The sequence below is a fragment of the Diuraphis noxia genome, unplaced genomic scaffold, assembly GCF_037042655.1.
Source record: "Diuraphis noxia isolate RWA-SAM2 unplaced genomic scaffold, SU_Dnox_SAM2 contig0001, whole genome shotgun sequence".
Lineage (NCBI taxonomy): Eukaryota > Metazoa > Arthropoda > Insecta > Hemiptera > Aphididae > Diuraphis > Diuraphis noxia.
In genome coordinates this window covers 83664264-83687234 of record NW_028301711.1, presented here as the reverse complement: position 1 = coordinate 83687234, position 22971 = coordinate 83664264, and the positions used below count along the sequence as shown (strand labels likewise).

At 25.6% G+C, this 22971-nt stretch overlaps 2 protein-coding genes across 2 annotated transcripts in view; one reads left to right on the top strand and one right to left on the bottom strand.

Annotated features, from left to right (window-relative positions):
- Positions 1-22497, bottom strand: part of LOC107170554 (uncharacterized) — a 45456-nt gene extending 22959 nt beyond the window's left edge. Inside the window, exons 1-6 of the mRNA XM_015520705.2 lie at positions 22233-22497; positions 5924-6032; positions 5112-5167; positions 4925-5033; positions 4663-4711; positions 4256-4320 (exon numbers count right to left, since the gene is read on the bottom strand). Coding sequence (XP_015376191.2) covers positions 4256-4320; positions 4663-4711; positions 4925-5033; positions 5112-5167; positions 5924-6032; positions 22233-22327 — 483 coding nt within the window. The 5' untranslated portion in view covers positions 22328-22497. The remainder of the gene's footprint in view (positions 1-4255; positions 4321-4662; positions 4712-4924; positions 5034-5111; positions 5168-5923; positions 6033-22232) is intronic.
- Positions 9396-16259, top strand: LOC149062138 (uncharacterized). The gene is made up of 10 exons (XM_089221526.1): positions 9396-9508; positions 12986-13063; positions 13144-13675; positions 13735-13957; positions 14044-14304; positions 14391-14762; positions 15013-15543; positions 15604-15698; positions 15813-16012; positions 16100-16259. Exons 1-10 carry the CDS (start codon positions 9396-9398, stop codon positions 16257-16259), a joined length of 2565 nt encoding a protein of 854 aa, XP_089077652.1.
- Positions 22498-22971: the final 474 nt, after the last annotated feature.

Sequence of the window (22971 nt, the reverse complement as noted above, 5' to 3'; positions counted from 1 at the left end):
TATTGTCCCATCTTTAGAAATAAATAAAGATAATTCCTTACCAAATAATACATATTTGTCTAATAATTTAAAAGATGAGATTTTAAACACAACTAATGTATTGTCTACTGATGTTATTAATAATTACAATATAGATTTAAATTCATTAAAAATGTCTGCCTTACAATTTTCTATCCTATATTATAGTAAATTCAATTTATCCAGAAAGGATGCATCAGAACTTCAAAATAATATAACAAAAATAATCACATCTTCGATTTCTAAAGAAATTAACAATATAATAATCCATAATAATACATTAGATAAAGAAACTAAAAATGCATTTCAATCAATAGTTAATTTTTGTGATAATCCATTTGAAGGTATTGATACAGAATATAAATTTTTAAATAATTTGCAGAATAATGATTACTATGAGAAACCTAATGTTATAACTTTGGATAATACTATAGGAAATGTTGTTTTGCATAATGTAAACACTGTTGATGAAAACAAAACCAAAGCTGTAATCCTTCCTCTTAAATTTCAATTTAGGAAATATTTTGAAGCACCAGGTGTGTTAGATTTATTTGTTGAGAACCATAATTCTTTAAATTCAGAAACTGATTTTACTAATTTTATTAATTGCCAACTATGGAAAGACAAAATATTATTAAAAAATAAAGAAGATTCAATTTTAATACCATATTTTTTATATTTCGACGATTTTGAGATTAATAATCCTCTTGGATCGCATGCTTCTTCTGTATTAGGTGTTTATTATTCTTTTCCCTCAGCTCCAGATTGTTTAAGGTATAGTTTAAGTTCAATATTTGTTGCTGCTCTTTTTAACACCAAAGATGTCAAAAGTATTGGTAACGATAAGGCATTTTTTAAGTTAATTGAAGAGATAAATGAATTGGAAATTATTGGTATAAAAATTAATTTACCAAAAAAAACCTTCAACATCAAGTTTATTTTGGGATTAGTTGTTGGTGATAATCTTGGTATTAATTCAGTTTTAGGATTTTCAAGATCATTTTCATCTATTCACTTTTGTCGTTTTTGTGTAAATAATAAAAAAAAAACTCAAACAATGGCTACTGAAGATAATAATAATTCACTTCGAAATAAAGTTAACTATTATGAAAATGTTGCACAAAATGATTTAAAGCAAACTGGGATTTCTGAAAATTCAATATTTAATTCAATAAATTCTTTTCACGTTGTAGACAATTTTTCTGTTGATATTATGCACGATATTTTTGAAGGAGTTGCTAATTATAATATGTGTCATTTAATAAATAATTTTATTAGATTAAAATATTTTACTTTAGAAACTTTAAATATCAGAAAAAAAGGTTTCAATTATGGTGATTCTGAAATAGGCAATATGTCTCCTCCTTTAAAGTTTGTTAAATCAGATAAGTTGAAAATAAATATGAGTTCTAGAGAAATGCAGACATTTTTACATTTCTTCCCTCTATTGATTGGAGATTTAGTTCCAGAAAGTGATAAATATTGGTTATTTTTAATTAATTTCATAGAATTAGTTGACTTGTTGTTATTACCTAAGTTTAATGATTCAAATCTAGCAAAATTAAATGAATGTATAGCATATCATAACAGTAAATACATACAATTATTTAATGACACATTGAAACCCAAGCATCATTTATTAACTCACTATTGTAATATTATAAGGAAATCTGGACCTTTAAAGTTACTATGGTCTTACCGTTTTGAATCAAAACACAAACAACTTAAATCTTATTGTAAAAATATAACTTCCAGAGTTAATATTCCTCTTTCTTTATCAATTAAGTGTTCACTCAATTTTGCTGAATTAATGTTAAATTTTAAAATAAAAAAATGGTTTCCTTTAAGTACAGAATCTCCAGTTTCTTTTTCTAAATATTTTTCTACAATTAAAATGTTATTTCCACAAAATGATTTGCTTCTACTAAATTACTATAATTGTTATAATTCAATTTCTTATTGCCATACCATTTACAAAGCCAATCATATCCTTACAACTTTTTCGGAAAATCATCACACTGTGTTAGCTTATAAAGTAAAAGAAATTTTATGTTTAAATGATGATATTTTTTTTCTGTGTCAAAATTTAAAAATAGATTCATACAAAAAACATTTAACAAGTTATGTCATTAAACAATGTTTACCAAAAACGTATGCTTTAAAAAGTATTAAGGAATTTATAGGTCCTCCAATTCATTTGTATGAATTACCTTCAAATGAAACAGTTATTAGATTGAAAAATTATTTTTAGAAGTACTATTATGTAATTATATAAATTAAATTTGTAATTTGAATGACTGTTAAACTATAGAAAATCATTATCATTAATATTGCTATTGTATAAAGATTAACTATTCTTTTTAGCTGTAATTTTATAAAATATTTTAAGTGAAACTAATGGATTTTTGAAAATTATATTATTTTATTTATAGTTTATTTCTATTGCTATTGTATATAATAAACATATGTTTTATCACTTTTATCCTGTTATACTATTTATATTATTATAATGCTGTCTATTGTTTAATAAATAACATAATTATTCATTTTGGTTTTAAATATTTTTTTCATAATAAATGAAAATTTGCATAGTTTTAGTAATAAAACTGTTATCAATTTGAACACTTTTTTCTTTAATTTGAAGACATAGATAATTTCAATTTCGTTAATATGATACAACTATTTACTGATTTTAAAGGAAATTTATCTTAAAATGGATAAATAATTTATTGGTTTTTAACAATAATATTCCTTTAATTTAATGTCTATACCTTATAAAGAAGAAAATTAGTAGAATTATTTCATTGCTACAAATTCATTAATTTAAAGTAATAAATCTTCTAATCAAGGTATCATATTTTTAAATACAAAAAAAAGGTATCATTAATTTGACTGTATCAATTCCAAAATTCTAGTAAAATGGAAATCATATTAATGCAATTTGGATTTAATTTAATAAAGTTATAAATCATTGATTTTATGAAACATTAATGTTTATTATAATGAATTAATATTATAGGCTCGAAATCATACCCGATTTTCATTAAAATAATATACGTTTTTCATTAAATATATGATATATTTTTCTGAGTGCAGGTTTACACACAAAACAGTAAATCATAGCCTAAATTTTATTGATCCAAGTACAGGAGCACATACTCAGCCATTCGAGGGCCTTTGGCGTATTGTAAAAAAAATACACGGTATAAAAGTAAACGGAGCTTCACTTTTACTCGAAAGGCAGTTGAAATAAGAGTGGTGGCGATTACTTAATCCATCCATAGATACAATATTTGACGATTTTCTTTCAGACACGAAAATAACATTTTTAGTATAAGGTATTTTCTAAAAATAATACTTGTATAATATTTGTATTCTATTTTTATCAGGTAAGATAAAAATAATACAGAAATTAAATATTATTTTTGGTAGATTTGGGTAGATCGCGCACTACTTGAAAACAAGTTTGGTAGATCGTGTACGACATAAGTACCAAAGTCTGTTTTATAAACATATGTACAATGTACTTTTATCCAAGTATTCAGATATTTTCAGATTATAAAAAAACTACTCTTTGTATGGTTACTTATTATAATTATATAACATTCATGAATGAATGTTGGTTTTAGAATAAATAATCATTCAGCATGCGCGAAACGGTCCCGTACTCGTTCTTTCGTGAGGCATACTAATTTGTATTTTATATTAGCGAACGTATATTATAAGGCACGACAGTTTTGCCTTTACGACAAATCAGTTTACAGTTTTGCCCAAATGAGGTTGGTCATAACTAGGTTTGCCCAAGGATTGTGGGCAGTTCGCGTTTTGACCGGGCATTTCCGAGGTTTGCCAGATTTTGACTTTTGCCCGAAACATATATTATATAAATATCAATAACAATAATGATACTAAATAGTTGCCATTGGTTACATATCATATTATTACTATTATAATGTATAGAAAGATACCAAGTACATTTTTAGGAATATAGATATTTATATCAAAAGAAAAATCTTTAGTACGAGCAACATTGGGCGCAGCAACTTGTTATTAAGGGTCATAAGTTAAACATAAGACACTCATTATATCAAAAAGTAGTTACTTTTTCAAAACTTTTGATTCTTATTGTTCTAGAATTGTATATGTATTAAGTTAACTACTTTCAACTTTTGATCTTCAAATGGCAATCTATATTAAAAATCTAACCGAACATTAAAATGTATTAATAAATTATTACCTGAGTATTATCAAGGTTAAAAGAGAATGTTTCCAATTTATTTTCCGAGTCTGTGTTGAAGTAATCTAAAGGAATAAACACAACTATTAATATATCAGCAAATCAAATTGGTTGCAAACATTCAAATATGATAATTTTTAATCAAACATTTAAATAGTTAATGAAACCAACATATCAATTCATTTGTATTCCTTTATTAAGAGAAAAATTTTTTTTTTTTATTACCAAGGTAATTGTAAGATAAAACTATGGTATTATGGTTGTTGATAATTGTAAGATATCATAAGCTTTTTTTGAAGATTATACATTTACAAAAACATATAAGGTGCTTTATTAAAATGAAAGAAAAATGTGCAATTTATTTTGTAACTATAACTATAAAAATATAAAAAATAGATAATAATTACCATTTACGATTTCAGTCTTTGGTTCTATTTTGACAAATTTTTGTTCACCCTGAAAGAATTCATTAATTACATAAAAAGTTTAGTTAACAGTAGAGCATAACATTACTATTTTTTAATTCTCAATTATTATATTTTTTCCAACATAAATAAGTTTTTTTTTATATTTGTTATTAGAGAATATAAAATCTATACCCAAAGATAAATAAGTACTTTTTTAATTTTCATTTATTATAATTATTTTTTTCAAATATAAATAACTTACAGGGGGAAGTGTTTTATAGAAAACATTCCAATTACATTCATTTGGATTGTGCTCATATACACCATAGTTCTCGTGGTCTTCTAGAAGTTGAAATACAGCTGAATCTTTACTAAATTTTTTTTAAATGTTAAAATATTAACTTCATACAAAAATAAATCATAAGATATTTGAAGAAAAAAAATATTACCCAACAAATTCTACATCAATCAGGTTGGTTGAAGTCCTATTGTTATCAACTACTTCCTGAATAATAATAAAAAAGTATCAAATATTTATATATTCATTAAGATTTTAATTTACATTATAGGTACATTAAAATTATTTAGTATTTTTGTGGCATTTCATTGTTTATACTATCAAAAATATAAATAAAAAGTTTAGAAAATACACACTAGGTACTTAAACATGTTAGATTTTAAGATTTAAGATTATCTACAATATGAAAGATACTATTCCACTGTAATGAAAAACAGGATATCAGACCATGTGCAGTGTATGACACGAGAATAAGCTTTTTCACTACAAGGACTTAAACAACAGATATAATTGTAATCTAAATATGGTATACATTTTAAAATTAGTTTTTTTTTCATAATAGACATATCTTTGAGAAAAACTGCCATATTAACAGTAATTAGCCAGCTAACGATTATTGATTGGTTCAATGTGTCATGTGGTATGTTCTAATATTGTTCAAAAACAACCAAAGATGATGGATACTGTGATCAATCCAATACAGATTGACAAAGCCAAGTTAACTGGAAAAAGGAAATATAACCGTTGAAGATTACATAAAGGCGATCAACCCCCTTTATCGGAAGACAATGATGATAAAATATAGAACGGTCAGTCGGTCAGAAGCATTGACAAAGAATGGATAGGTCTTGGGTTTTTGAGGGACATTAAAACAGTTAATCCTTAAATCTACAATACCATTTATTTTTTACATAGTAATTAAAATAATGTTAGTTTTAATGTAATATACTTAAAAATTCTTACCAAATCGGTTGTTTTAATTTCATCAATTTTATTGCTATCAACTTGTTTATCATTGTATACTGGTAAATCAGCACCATCAGATGCAAGTCCTTCAAGAAATTTGTCAATTCTAGGTGATAAACAATAAATAAATAAATAAATAAATAAATAAAAATAATAATAACTTTTAAAACATATAAATATATAAATACATACAACTGACAAGAACAAGTGGACAAGGTACATTTACAATATGCATTAAAATAAATGAGATGTCCACTAGGTTGGCTTATTGTGCAGAAATACCTCCCGTATGTAAGATGGCGCTAAGTGAGTTGTGGTGGAGAGGATACTAATATTTTATGTTCGATCACTTTTTTTTTATAATTTACCATCTATAGTAATTAAGATTCTGAGTGATTAATATATTGATTTTAGAGTATTTTTTTTTTTTTTGTCTTATTCTCCTTTTATGATAGAAAAGTGAATTTAATTGGCATTTGGTGGTTGGGATCAAAAGTAAAAATTCCTAACAGTGGTCTTATTGAAAGCTTCTTCAAAACTTTGTACAATTTTAAGTTTTTATTTTATCTAAATATAACAAAACTGCTTTTTATTGTTAAAAATTAATTATTTCAAAACACAATAACTTTTTTTTTATATTTGTGATATCAAAGAAAAATATCATTGTACAGTAAATGTTCACTTATTATATAGGTAGTGTGGAAATTTGGTAGGTTAGTTTGGACTACAGCTTGAATTTTAACTGTAATGAAAATAAAAAATAGTGTATATTATTACTTATTTTGATTAAAATAAAATACACAAGTAAATGAGCATTTTATTAAATTCTACTTTTATTATTATTATTTTTAGTTTAAAAGATATTATGGCGAACCACAGGTTACAAAAAATACTAAATTTGTCATATCAAAATAACAGTAACAATTCCAAAACTAGTGGAGACCGTGGACACTATATTCAAAGCATTCTAGATATTATATTATCTTCTAAAATAGTTTCTGATGAAAACTTCTATTCTGCTGAATATGTTAATAATTATAAATCCTAATATTTTATATTGACAATGAGATATTAGCCTTCCCAATTTATGAACACTGTAGTAAAATTAATAACACTCATGATAAAAATATTTTGACTGAAGAAAGTGAAAATATAAATAATGTTGAAAAGTAAATGACAATTAATTAGAATATTTTTTTAATGTTGATGTAATGCAACTTCTATTTGAAATTAATAATCCTTCTATTGAAAGTTATATCCGGGAAAATAATAACATTGATAATATAGAAAACTAGGTAGTAGAACAAAAGATAAAAAGCAATATCCATGCTATACAATATGATCAATCTAAATCTTCAATTAATTATAAGCTATCATTTGATTAATCATAATATCCTATACCCAGAGGCGGAGTGGCCCGCCGGGCAACCGGGACAATGTGGCTTGGTCCTGGTGTGATGAAAATAATTAATATTTAAAATATTTAGCTATTTTTGATGATTGTAAAAACAACGAAAACAAATTAATAATGTGATATGTGAACCACCAATTATAAGTAGTAAATACTCGATGTTGCGATAACTCGTTTTCTTATTATCGGTCGTCTTATCATTATTCACAAGTAAACACACAATCTATAAATAGTTATTCAAACGGGGTATATTATTTTGTAATTGACACAAAACAACAAAGTACCTATATGACAATGGTTGTAAATAACATCACAGGCTTGCATTTTTATTTAATAATACCAAATACCACAGATTATATTTGTAGTTTGTATAATCTGCGATAATACGATCAATACGGAATAAATCCAAACAAAGCCGTAAAGTTTTAATAAGATAATGTCCAATTTTTTATTTGTTTTTTATTTTCAATATGCATAAAAATTCCAAAAACCAGAACAAACGAAAAGGAAGACATGAAAGGGAACAAGAGAAGAATAAAAAGCTCTAAATTTGTAAATAATAATTCTTTATATTTTGACCTATCACTTTTATCTCCAAACAATTTCCCTCTTAATGATGTGCCTGAAAATGTGTTTTTAACATTGGCTAAAAAGTTAAAACCATTTTTAAAATGTGACGATGGAGATGATCTTAAAGAAATAAGAAATTAACTCTTAGATGAACTATTGAATTTCAGCAAATCGTGGAAGTATTTGAAAAACTCTAGAAGATGAATATCATGTCCATAGTTTATCAAATGATATGAATGATGAAGATGAAAATGAAAATCAAGAAGAGGAAGACCTAGAAAATCAATTAAAACCTTGCAACTCTACTTGTAAAAATTGTGCAATTTGTTGTTACAGATTACTAGTTAAGTACAACTTATTTTTTAAGAGGATGCTATACACCCGAAAATTGTTACTAAAACATGCTCTTCGCCAAACTATTTTTCTCTTCACCTATTTGTTGTAGACTTAAAATTAATATGTCATTAAAAAGAGGAGAACTTTATCTATTATCTCTCGTCGGATTTTTTCTTTATCTTAATTTTTTATCCTGAAAATTGGCCGTTAAAAAACAAAAAAAGTCAAAAACTTTATCATCAATTGTGGACGTTGTATTAAAGTTATTGAAAAATACCGACGAGAGATAATAGATAAAGTTCTCCTCTTTTTAATGATACGTTAATTTTAAGTCTACAATAAATAGGTAAAGAGAAATACAGTTTGGCGATAAACATTTTTTTTGAAATTGAAAAATGTACGCCACGTATACAGCATAAATAAGTGCTGCTCTAGTATGTGAACGACAGTTACGGGTACTACTAGAGTAGTAGACTCTTCACTCCACCACCACTATTGCAAGGCAGGCAGCTGAATGTATTGTTTGCGCGCGAACTACTGCATAATAATTGTGTCCGATGTTCATGCACAATGTTATCTATGTTTTCGGAAAGACGACAAAATAAGTTTAATTTTGTACGGCGGGCGGGCGGGCTAATTATAATAATTCCATCAACAATGTATGGTTCGTAGGAACGAATAACTCGTTATTATAGTCTAATAAAGTTTATAGATTATAATGATATAATATATTTAAATCAAGAGATAATTTATAATATTATATTATGATTATTTCTTTTACAAATAATTTTATTATGTATACTCTATACAGTGGCGTAGTTATAAATAACATATTTGTATATTATTCTCATTAAAAAGGCTTAATTTAGAATTATTAAACCGAATTACATTCGATTATCGATCGATTGATTATCGTAGTCTCGTAGAGACTAGTCTTATAAATTTCTAGCTTCATTTGTCTTACGAGTATAAATGAATTCAGACCTATAAGCTATAAGACAAGAAAATTATATTTAAATAGTATTTACTAGTTACTACTTTAGACCTTAGTAGTTAGTACCTACGTTATTTTGTTTTATTTTATTTGGCGTTTTGTGTTTGGATATTATTTTTTTATTTTTTTATTATTTTAATTCAAATAATTAAAAAAAAATGTATGTTAAACAACTGATTGCAAAGAAACCAATTAGTAAACTTCAAAACCGTTTACGCATGAAATGTTTAAGAGCTAAAAACAACAATATTGCGAATGAGATCAACATTCCGTAAGTATCTATTCCAATGTTGATTACTTATTTCATATTTTAAAATTATAATCATTTATTCATTTATACTTGATTAAACTAATTTATAAATAACAAGTTATTATCTTTTGTAGTATTATAAAAAAACTCATGAAATACATTTTTTTTTTGTTTAGTGAATTTCCTAATGGTGTTCCTATCAATTATATTGATGAAACAATAATAAATATAACTAATATTGGATCACCAGAATCTGCTACTATTGAGTATACTATATTGCATTTATATAATTATATATTATATTAATATAACATAATGCTAAATTATTATTTGCTAATGTAGTATGCGATTTACCTTGTCCGAACGATTTATACTTGAAATATATATATACAATATACTCATTTGAATTATTAAACTAAATTTGTAAATATTTATTTTACATAGGCGACCAAAATGGATTATTGTTATTGATAAATTTTGTATTTCTTTTTTTATAAAGTAAAATAAAAAAAGTCGTGGATGTCGCTATGATGTACAGTAGGTTACTGTAATGGATGGGATTAAATTTGAATGCAATGATAGGTATCATTGTATACGAAAAACGATTCTGAACGAAGATGATTTGTCAGTCTAGGATATATTATATTTAAATATTGTCATATATATTCTATTTTGAAACAAATATTTTATTTTTCAATTAGGACGCATTTTGCATAAGGCATGGTTAATCAATTTTTCCAAAAACATTGCATGTAGTTATCATAATTCATAATAACTTATATTATCATAGATATACATATACCTGGTTTGAGGATAAATCGTTATCATTACGCGATTTCATAAAAATTTAAAACTCTAACGCTCAAATCATTTTTCCTATAATGACGCTTCAAATTTTCTCTATAGCTATTTGAAGCAAAACTTATGGGAAACTTGGTGTTAAATTTTATAACCTTAGATATAAATACAAACAATATTATGAATTTTGAACTACAAAATAATTCGCAAATATTCATGGTTTTGACGAATTTTTGTCAATATTTGAAATTCAAATGCTAATAAAAATTTAATTTGAATTTCCGGTGGATATTTTTTTTTTGTGATAAAGATTGACAAATTTGTAAGGAATCATGTATTAAATTTTCAAATCTTAGATTTAAAAAAAAAAATTTTATGAATTTCTAGCTTAAAACAATTTGTGAATTTTTGTGGTTATTACGTTTTTTGTCAAAATTCAAAATTTGAATGCTTATAAAAAAAAATTGTGACTATGAATTTATTTTATTTTTCAACTGCAATATGTTAAGAGCCTTGTATTAAATCTTCAATATTTTCTACCCACAAAATAAAAATGTTATCGATATTATTTTAAAAAAAACTAATCATGATCGAAAATTGCATAATTAAAATTAACCTAACCTATGAATAGTTAAACTTAAATCAAAATTTTTAAAAATTTCATGGTGGATAGAATATAGGTACTTATATAAACATTCAGTGAAAATTTCATGTATCAATGGTCGTTCATTTTAAAGTTACATCGAAAATCAAAATCGATTTTGTCGAAAACTGATTGTACGTAAAATTTCCCGTTTTTCCGTTAATTTTTAGTTTGTTTATCCCGATTATTTAGAAAAATATTAAGAATTTTTTACTTTTTATCCCCCAAAGTATCAACTAGATTCACTTTCTGGTTTAACAAGGTACTGAAGTTACAAGTCAAAGCAATTTTACTGCCCCAAAACGTAATGACAAACACAAAAAAAAAATATTCATGGTTTTGACGAATTTTTGTCAATATTTGAACTTCAAATGCTAATAAAAAAAAATTATGCCTATGTGTCCTTATAATTTTTTATTCACTTTAAGAATAACTTATGAGGAACTTTGTATTAAATTTTCAAGTTTTTGATATGGCCAAAAAAATTTTATCGACACTTCAAAAAAAAATTTTCAGACAAATTGAAAATTTCAGTCGTCTATAAATATCTCAAAAAAAGTCAAAATATTTTGAAAATTTAATCATGTAAAGAAAATACCAATCCTAATAACTGGTAAAATTTTCAAGTATCTAGGACTTATACTTTTTGAATAATAATAAATATTTAAAATCGTTTCAGGATAAATCGTTATCGTTACGCTATTTCGTAAAAATTTAAAATTCAAACGCACTTAAAATTTTTTCTATAATGATACTTCGAGTTTTCTCTATAGCTACTTGAAGGAAAACTTATGGAGAACTTAGTGTTGTATTTTTAATCCTTAGTTATAAACGCAAAAATTTTTATGATTTTTCAACTTCAAAATTACTTGCACATTTTCGCGTTTTCGACAGATTTCGTAAAATTTTGAACTATAAAAGATTATTAAAAAAAATTGTGACTTACGATTTTTAATTTTTTTTAGCTACAATAAAAAAAACTCATAAGGAACCTTGTATTAAATTTTCAAGTTTTTTTGGTCGTCCAACATTTTTTTACCGACACTTCAAAAAAAAATTCTCAAAAAAAGTGTAAATTTCAGTGGTCTATAAATAACTCAAAAAAAGTCAAAATTTTTGAAAATTAAACTGTATATAGAGAACACTAACATAAAAATTTGGTGAAAATTTCAAGTATTTAAAGTGATTATTTTTTGAATTACAACCATATAAAAAAATCGATTTGGTCGAAAACTGATTTTGCGTAAATATTCCCGTTTTTCTGTCATTTTTTTTTTGTTTTTCTCGATTTTTTTGAAAACTGTTGGAAAATGTTTACTTTTGACCTCTATAATGCACCAAGGATCTTCAATTTTACATCGGAAACCACCCCCAAAGTTTGAAATCGAAGCATTATTTCGACTAGTTATGCTGTACACAGACACAAAAAAAAAAAAAAAACAAAAAAAAAACACACACATCATTGTAAAATCTATACATTCATCACATCGTTCAGAATCTAATAATAATGTATAATATTATATAATATTATATAATATATAACATATTAGGTACAAATTGGACCACATACGACGTACGGCACATACCATATTATATTAGGGACGTGTAGGTAGATCGCATACTTACCGCATATTATAAGCACCTGTTACATAATATAATATGTATACTCGTATATTATTAAATTTTTCTACTAATTAAATATTAATCATAATATATTATTATTATTTTTAGTGAGCATATTATGTTAACATGTAATAGTAGTAATACAAATACAAATAGCGAATCAAATTGTAACTGGAGTTCATCAGTGTTGAGGTATACCTACACTGAAAATATTAGTTTTATATATCTATAGGGATGGGTTAGAAAAAATTGATTTAAATTTAAATTAGATGAATACTCATAATAATACACATAAATTCCTCTTTAAATAAATAATTGATTTTAATGAGTTTATAAAATATGATAATATTAAAATTCGACCCATCTCTTTCGGTAATATAATACTATTGGTATTTTCTTAAATATTTTATAACAATAATAAACTTATTATTTAGTAAACAAGATACAGAAGTTATCAACCAAAATTTACAGTCAGTTCATGAATTATCTACACTGGAAATGGAAACTTCAAAGTACCTACCTATATAAAATATAGATAACTAAATTTTTTTTTTTTAATAATACTATATACTCGTACTTTATATTTATGTAGATTACCGATTGGTCGTCGTATAGTAAATATAATGTATGTATTTGATCAAATATTAAATAACAAATGTCAAATGCATATCCAAGGGATGGGATATTCATTTATTGATTCAAAATTTGTAAAAGAAATACGTAAAGGATTTAATTGCTCGTGGATTTTTAAATGCGAAATGTGTAATATCGAAACAAAAATAAATTCTGATATGACTGATCAAAATATAATTTCAATAAATAAAGCTGTCACTAGTGCATCTTTGGCGGTTGGAATTGGTTATAGTCAAGTTCAAGAATTTACAGCATGTATTGATATTCCGTGTATGAGCGAAAAATCTTTTATAAAAAATTCAAATGATATAGCTAAAATTATAGAAGAAAGTGCATGGGAAGAAATGAGACTAGCTGGTTTACAAGAAAAACAATTAGCATTAGATCGGGGTGATGTTGATACGGACGGAATACCTATGTGTCCTGTAGTGGCAGATGGCCAGTGGGGAAAAAGAAGTTATAAAACAAAATATGACTCATTGTCCGGAGCAGTAATTTTTTACAATACATTTTTATTTGAATAAAATAATAACTATAAACATTTTTTTAGGCAACAATTATTGGTTTTCATACTTCTAAAGTTCTTTTTGTTGGTATAAGGAATAGATATTGTGTAATATGTGAACGAAGTAATAATTTAAAACAGAAACCAAAAGAACATGAATGTTTTATGAATTGGCGAAAATCTTCAACTAGTATGGAAGCAGACGGTATTTCAGAAGGGTTTTTGAGAAGTATAGAGTTACATGGTCTCAAATTTAATCGACTAATTGGTAAATAATAATTGAACTTAGTTTGAGTGTGTAAATTAAATAATATAATATATATATATATATATATTATATTCAATATTGTATAGGTGATGGTGATAGCAACGTGACTAAACGATTGAAAGAAATTATTCCTTATGGTCCTACACGTTTGGTAGAAAAAATTGAGTGTAGAAATCACTTATTGCGTAATTTCAGCACAAAAATTGCTGCCGTCACAAAAAATACAAAGTTTCCCGTTTTACTAAGACAGTTCATTTCATCAAACATAATTAAATTTTCTACTGCTATTAGAAAAGCGATTGAATATCGTAAAAATTGTAACGCACAGGAACATGAAAAATTATCAGGTGATATAATAAATTATAATTATATAACGTGTAAAATGAAAATAATTAATTAATATGAAATAAAATACCAAATATATTAATTTTAGGGCTTATTAATGATATTAATAATAGTTTTTATCATATACTTGGACAACATGATGAATGTGAAACGTATTTTTGCAATAATAAATCTTGTGGTGAAAATTTAGTACCCGTTGCATTAAAATGCGGTTTAATGGCAGAACTTAAAACTATTGCACGACGACTAATTGATAATGCAACAAGTTTATTGCTAGATGTAACTAATAACATTTGTGAACAATTTAATAGTGTCATCAATAAATTTATAGCTGGAAAAAGAATAAATTTTTCACAAAAAAATGGTTACAATACTCGTGTAAGGGCTGCAATAATTTCTTTTAATTCGGGAGGAAATTTTCTTAGACAAATACATAAAACAATTACAAACAAAAGTCCGGGTATGTATATAAAATAATTACTTTTACATACTAAATGGGTATATCTTACTATAATATTTAAATGTAACATTAATTACAAATAAATTATTAAATATATACTGATAGATTTATAATAATAAATAAGTATATTTATTTTATATTGTGCTAATATGTGCATTAGCTTTATGGACAAATGAATTAAAATAAATTTTTTTTTTATCATTGTACTAATAATAAATGTTTAAGTTATTATATATTTGTTTGATGATAGGTATAATCGGAAAAAAATTTTTGTCATATAAAAGCCAAAAAATTATGAATAATCGAAAAAGAAGACAACTTTTTCCAACGAAAAAATCAAAGAAAAATAAAAAAACTGGACCAGACGAATTTTATGGACTCGCTGAACCCTTAAAAGACAACGATATACTAAGTAATGAAGAATTAGAAATTAAAAAGGAACAATTCATTTTACAATTAAAATTAAATATCGAGGAATATCAGAAGTTAGAAGCAAGTACAAGAAATCAAAGGAATTGCCAGCAATGGTTTAATGAAAGAAGAAATCGTCTTACTGCGTCCAATTTTGGAAAAGTGTGTAAAATGAGGCGAACTACATCGTGCAAAAATACAGTACATACATTATTATATGGTACACAGTTTCAAAATATTAAACAATTGGAATATGGGAAAAAGTTTGAATCAAAAGCATTAATTCAAGCTTCCGATATATTAAAAAAAAATATAGATTCTTGTGGATTTTTTGTGGATCATGAAATACCATTTCTTGGAGCATCGCCTGGTATAATTGTATTATAAATATCTTCAATTAATAATAATGATTATTATATTTTTTTTATAGATGGTGTAATTGAAAATAAAGCTCTTGTGGAAATTAAATGTCCTTATGCTGCTAAAAATACAAGAAATATAAAAGAAGCCATAGACAATAAACAAGTTAGTGGCAATTTACATATAAATGATGAAATGATGCATATTAAAATTTAAAAAGATGTATAGGTAAATAATTTAAAAGAACTATAATTATTCATTTATTTTTATTTTTTTTAGCTTCTTTATGTAGAATTAGTAAATGGAAAAATGTCCCTTAAAAAGGACAGTTATTATTTCTACCAGGTCATGGGACAACTTAGAATTTGCCAAAAACAAATTTGTTATTTTTTTGTTTATACACCAAATTGGATACAATATGAATGTATACATTTCGATGAAACATTTTGGCGGACAGAAATGGAAAATAAACTAACACTGTAAGATTTAATTTTATATTATGTAATAAAAATATATTATTTTATAATAATCGTAATCGTATAAATTATAATATTTATGATCTTTAGGTTTTACAGAGAATGTTTGCTCCCAGAAATCGTAGATCCTCAATTTGGGAAAAGATTACTAAAAAGTGATATACGTGAACCTATTCACATACAAAAATGTATTGACGACAAAAAAAAATATAATATAATATATTTTATAATACAAAATACAAAATTATGAATTAAAGTGTACCTACATAACAAAATACGATAATTATTTATTGCAAGTAGTTCGTAGTTGATTATATATATATACCAATTTAATCTACCGAATAAAATTATACTATCGCTTTATAATTGCCTAAAAGACAGGTTTAGAAGTTTAAGTTTTAACCCTCACTCATTCGACATAATACATACATTTTACAATATAATAATCCAAAAAAAGACTTGAACATAGAAAACTTGATTTTGTTTAATAAATTTATAATAATTTATATAGTTTAAGTAATAAGTAATTATGTTATTACACATCGTAATTCATAGGTAAATACGTATTAAGTAGGAGAAAGGTAAGATCTTATATAAAGAATAGATGGCTTTGATATGTGTAACTGTATCATATTTATAAAATACTTTAAAATTGTCATAAAAAAGTATACGTGGTAGTAGGTACAAACCAAAAATTATAACGTAAAATATACGCAATAATGCGATGTATTTATAGGTATCTACACTAAAAATCTTATATTTAGATATTTAGGTAATATTAGTAAAGATTATTGTTAAAAATTAGGTAACATTTATATTTTTTATGAAGTTATTATCTAATAATGCAATAAATACAAATCGGATGGGTATCCGCAAATATTAAAAATATTACGACTGCATTTACTTGTATATTTACGTGACACGCCAATAACGAAGGTTCAGAAAATAATAAACGTCGCTCCCGAATTAAATTGTATTATATTTTTACAGATTTTATTTAGAGTGTTTACTACCCGAAATAATAGATCCACTTTTCGGAAAGCGATTGTGTATCTCTGATATAAGAGATCCAGTGCATATTTTAAATGCAATGAAAAAAAAAAAATAACAAATTATAAATATTTTTGTTAAAATTATTACTATCAATGTATACGTTCTCATTTTTATTATTGTAATTATTATACTACACTATATAGGTATTTATATGTGTTTTATTACTTAGGTATATGTACCTATTTCATATTATTAGTTTCAATACTATAAATTAAGTTAAAAATCTACACGCCTCATATGGTACTTCTTTTTAAATTATAACCAGGGTTTGGAACTTTATAAACGTAATACAAAATAATACAATATTTATATATATTATTTTAAGGTTCACATGCACGGGTAACGTATTAGTATTTTTCTGTTTAATTGTTTCTGTATGTATTTAATTAAACGATATTAATTAAAAAATTGGTTGGAGGGCACCCGTGGATATTAAATGTATATTAGGGAAATAATCACAAACATATTTATAATGTTTAACGCTATATGCGCACACCAAGATAATTTTTTTGATATATATGTCGAAAAAGAATAAAACATTATTTTACGAAAAGTATTTCTGGTCACCTATAAGTTAATAACGTAAAAACGCAACACATTTATTACAAAATGTATTTAATCATAATAAATGTATTATTTTACATGTATTTTAAAAAGTAATTAGGTTATACATATAATTCAAGCTACGTTGTATAACAGATTATATTATGCTTTATGTAATGAAAATATTATTTAAGTAAACAGGAGCTTTATTTGAGAAATGGTGTGTGACTTGCGGTAGGAGCGAGCGCGCCGCCTGCTAGTAAAGACTACTACAGAATTTTTAGTACATGGGTAATACGTTGAAGCTAAACGTTCTCTACAACCGTCTGTGTGATAATAATGTACCTCTCCCGCGACTAAGACGCGCAAACCTCGTCACGTAGATAATGGGCGTGACTACGGACTGCCGAGACGGCGGCGATATGGCGCAGAACGCCATCTCTTGAGCGTTGCATACGTTTCACTTTCGGTATAGCGTCCTCTTAATGCATACAGCTTATTAACTCTAGTTTATAAATATCTGTTAACGCTACCAGTTACTCAAGTGTCCTGTGAGAGATCTTTTTCCACATTGAAGTATATAAAAAATAGACTACGGAACTCAATGACTAATGAACATTTAGAAAAATTTATGTTAATGTCAATTGAAAAATCAATACTCATAGAATTGGATAACAATGTCATTACAACTCATTAGAGTTGGGCAGTAAAAGTAATTTACCAAGCAAATTGTTATTGTAAAATATTATTTAATAAATTTCCTAAAACAAGAAGCTTAAGTGTTTTTATAATATATAAGTATAAAAAATAAATTTCTATAGTGGTGATATATTTGTGTTAATATAAAATAATATCTGTGTTCAGTTATAAGATTACTTAGAGGGAGTTTTTTGGTTCAAATACTTGATATTATAATGAATAAACTTTGTTATGGTTAATACTACCTACTTTACAATAGAAGCTAGGAAGAATATAAAATGTGTATGCTATAATAATTTGATAATATCTTCTAGCAATATGTAGACTACATAAATTGTTTTATACTTCACCCAATCAAAAAATGGTAAGCACACATCTAGCAATAAGACAATAAATGGTAAGAAATTAAATTTGAAAAAAATGGCCTGAAAATATCTGTTTGCCCGGTAAGAATTGTTGAGCCACTCCGCCCCTGTCTATACCTAAAAAACCTATGGAAACAAAAATATCAAAATTCAAGATAATATTAAACATCAACTGTATAAATTTGAACCACTGTATAGTAGTGTATATTATAGTAGTCTCAACCTGTATGCCGTGACATACTAGTGTGTTACGTATTTCCACAGTATGTATCGCCAAAATATTATATCATATATATATTTATAAATTACGTCATAGGATATTATTTCAGCATTAGGATGAAAGAGTAAAAACCATAAATTATTTAACATCATACATGTGTGAAACAGCAATTTTGACATTAAAAATAAAAAAAAACCATAAAAAGGTTTACCCTTAAAGATATCAAAAATAAACTACGCCCCCAAAAAGCGAAGACCTAAGTTCAGTTCCTCACAAATTTCAGCCTAACTTCCTTTATGTTTATAATTATTATATAATATTTTTTTTTTTTTTTATATTACTTTCATTGAATCATTTAAATCTTAGTTAAGTAAATTACATTTTTTTACTAAAATGCTAACATATAATTTATGTATTAATTTACAAAAGTTTGTAATTTTTACTTTTTCAAAAATCTATTACTTAAAGTGTGTCACAAATTGTATGGATCTAAATTAGGGTGTCACCATCCAAAAGAGGCTGAGAACCACTGTAGTAAACCATTAACTTAAACAAAAAAATCTTACCTCAATACACTCATTCTTTTTTTATCAAATACTTTTACACCTTTAAGATTTTAAAACAAAAACTGGGGTGTAGATATTAGATTCATGTTAAAAGATATTTTTATTTTTTTATTTATGTTTAAGAAATTGACCTCAATGGAATATTATTCTATTTTATTTTTTTCAAGGACTGATATCCATGTAACTGCTCTAGTTCTAAAAAAAAAAGGTTTTTTCTAATAAATGTGTTTAATATGATGTAATTTAATGGTTTTTTTTATTTTGTAGTTGTACAAAAAATGTTTTAACCAAAATAGGTTATTATTATTCAGTTTGCTTTTATTTTATTTGATTCCGTGTGTTCTTTGAAATGATGAATTACCATCAAATGGACTATCAAGTTATCCAACTGATGATGAATTGGATATCAGTCAGGGAACACTTTTTATAAATAATAATTTGAAAAACTAGGTAACGGATTTGAATGCAAATTGCATTTTTTTTTTAATATCAGAAAACATTGATTTCCAAGCACAAAGTTCATTTCATACATCGGGTTATTAAAAAATGTGACTTATATTTTGTATTTTTAAAGCATTTTTATGTTTTAAGTCATTTTTGTATAGCTATGAATAAAATTCAATAAAAATAAATATTTACTATCTTTTTACCGATCAGATAAACCCAGACTTCAGACAAAATTATTGTTGACAGTTAGGCAAAGATAAGATAAGCTATTCATTTAAATTGTAATTTTTTATTGTACTCTTAAATTAGCTAAATACAAAATTGTGATTTTATTGAATTTAAAAAAATTTTAAAAGTTTTTTAGGAAATTTTTCTTATTTTTTATGACATTAAAGTCAATTCTCTAATGAAAACCATATCATTATCATGTCATCTCCTAGTGCACCACCTTCTTTAGCAGGTTTGCGATCGGATGGATCAAGAGCAATCAGATAGTCCATCTAATTTTTTTAATTATTCAAAGAACCCTGAAAAACATTAGACTAACATGATAACTGATAAGTAATCAAGTTTATTATGGAACATGCAGATTGTTACTATGTATTTTGGTGAGTTAAATATTTTGTTTTAAGGACTTCAATTTAAAATTATTATATTTTGTTAGTTGTACTTATTTTTAACTCATATTAAAACAGAATATTTTTATCTAGTAGATAATTTAATAAAATTTAAGAATTTTTAGTTGACATGAATGATACATTTTCAAATAATATTAAACATATTAATTAGAAATATTGAGTTATTTATGAAATATCATTGTAAGGGAGGGTGTAAGGAACTTATGAAAATAATTGAAAAGACACTAAGCCTAATACCTATACATACTCAATTATCCTAAATAGGTAAATCTAAAAAAGTAATACATATATTTTATATACTTACTGATGTATATATGTAAAAATTTTAATTATATTATCAACAAAGAAATATTATATTAATAATTTTTGTGAAGAGATTTAAATATGTTATTAAATATTCATATTAACATAATTATTATTATAATTTATAAGAATATTATATCCTTATTTTAATTTCATAATACTTATATGTAATGGGATATTATCTAAATATATTATATAAAATGTAAACTATGAATAAAAATACTGTAAATGGTTTATATCATGTCTAAATAAAATGTAGATTGTAAGCAATTAGAACTATATCAAACATTTAAGTGTATATATCATGAAAATTGCAAATATTTCTGTCTTACAGACATAAATATTACTTTTGGGGACAAAGAACGACATTCTATTTATTCTTTATATACGACATACATAGGAAGCCTGGATTCCATAATCAGATGTATCATAGCCACAAAGACCTAAACATCTTCACGCCACTCAACCTCACGAACACACACACTATTATAATTTTAATTTAAAATAAAATTAGGGTTGCCATAATTTCATCAAACAAAACCGGGACAGACAAAAAAAATAGTAAATACATTTAGAAATAAATATCATTAAATTATATAAGCCATTGGGTATGTATTAAAAAAATGACACAATAGGTTATAGTGTTATAACTTATACACTTTACTGTAACAAATTAACAATGTAAACTTTTTTTTTTAAATTTATTGTTTAATAATATTTAACAATATTAAATTCGTCACAAAAATGACATTTTCTTTTTGGGACCATAATAACAAATAAAATAATAAAAACGAACAATTTAGGCTACGACCTATGTAGTATGTTCTACTGATATAAAAGTCATTAGTCTGCCTCTGTATCACCCGTATGGATATGGACGTTTGATTATTGATCGAATATAAAAATAAAACGTAAACTGCACAGTGCACACGACTCGTTTGTTGTCCTCGAATATTCCCGATATTATTTTATATTTAGTTTATGGATTTATCAATTAATTTTTATCTCTAACAATAACATTATGACCCTCGATTTCAATTATTATACGAAAAAAAAATTGTCAAAATTAAACACTAAACATTTTTTCCTAAAACCGGGACATATAGGCGTCCCGAAAACATTTTTCGGGACACCGGGACACAAAGTCGAAAACGGGTGACAGTCCCGGTTTTCCGGGACGTATGGCAACCCTAAATAAAATATAATTTCTTCATAGTTTTGACATTATCTACTAAGTTGTTATCATGTTGATTAGTGGAAGGTCGCATGCAACAATGAATATCAGGATATAGTTTAAATTTTATAGGTAAATTATGAACATTGTATACTTGTTACGTATATTAACAATAACTTAATTCATAATAACAAAAATTAAAACTCGGCACTCACTCGTGTACTATATCCAAAGTGCTGCCCAGGTCATCCAAATCATAGTCGTTTACGTCGTCAAGCCCAGATGCGGCGAATGAACTCGGCGACGGCATGACCACAAAATTCGCTTAATTATTTACGTGACAATAGTAGCCGTACTTTAGTTTGGTTGAGAATGTGAGTTCGGTGATTTCCGTATTAAACTCGTTGAAATGTAGCCGAGGTTCACAAAACCAACGCTAGTGTGTATAATCGCGTGTCAAGGGAGCTTGGCGACCGCAGCGCAACCAGTGGCAGTTGCTACTCATTTCGACACGTTTTTCTTCGAGTGGCAGATAATTTGGATTGGCTTTTTAGTTTTTACAAGTTAGACCCATTACCACCCGATACGTTTATGAAGAATCCATAAGAAGCTTAACCTACCTTGCTTACAATAATTTTGATATTGAGATTATTCATGTTTTTGGAGGATAGAATATGGATTATTTTTAATTATAACCCGTTATACATTTCAAAGATTGTAAAATTAAGCATTCATAGTTCACACACATTTTTTTTTTGTGAATTATTAAATTAGGTAGGTACACAATAAGCCTTATTCAACTAGACATTTAATTTGTATACTACAGATTACAGACGGCGGTGATGTACCTGTGCTATCTTGACGATAAAATACAATTATCTATATATCTAAATAATATCTTACCACACTATCATACATAATATGAATAACTCGGTGGCATAATTCTAGTTTAGC

What these genes read in the sequence shown, in the direction of transcription:
- LOC149062138 (XM_089221526.1), top strand. Translation starts at nt 9,396, where the DNA reads ATGTATGTTAAACAACTGATTGCAAAGAAACCAATTAGTAAACTTCAA. An exon ending in CTGGAAATGGAAACTTCAAA is followed by an intron (nt 13,064 to 13,143) that starts GTACCTACCTAT and finishes ATATTTATGTAG; the next exon opens with ATTACCGATTGGTCGTCGTA. An exon ending in ATTTCTTGGAGCATCGCCTG is followed by an intron (nt 15,544 to 15,603) that starts GTATAATTGTAT and finishes TTTTTTTTATAG; the next exon opens with ATGGTGTAATTGAAAATAAA.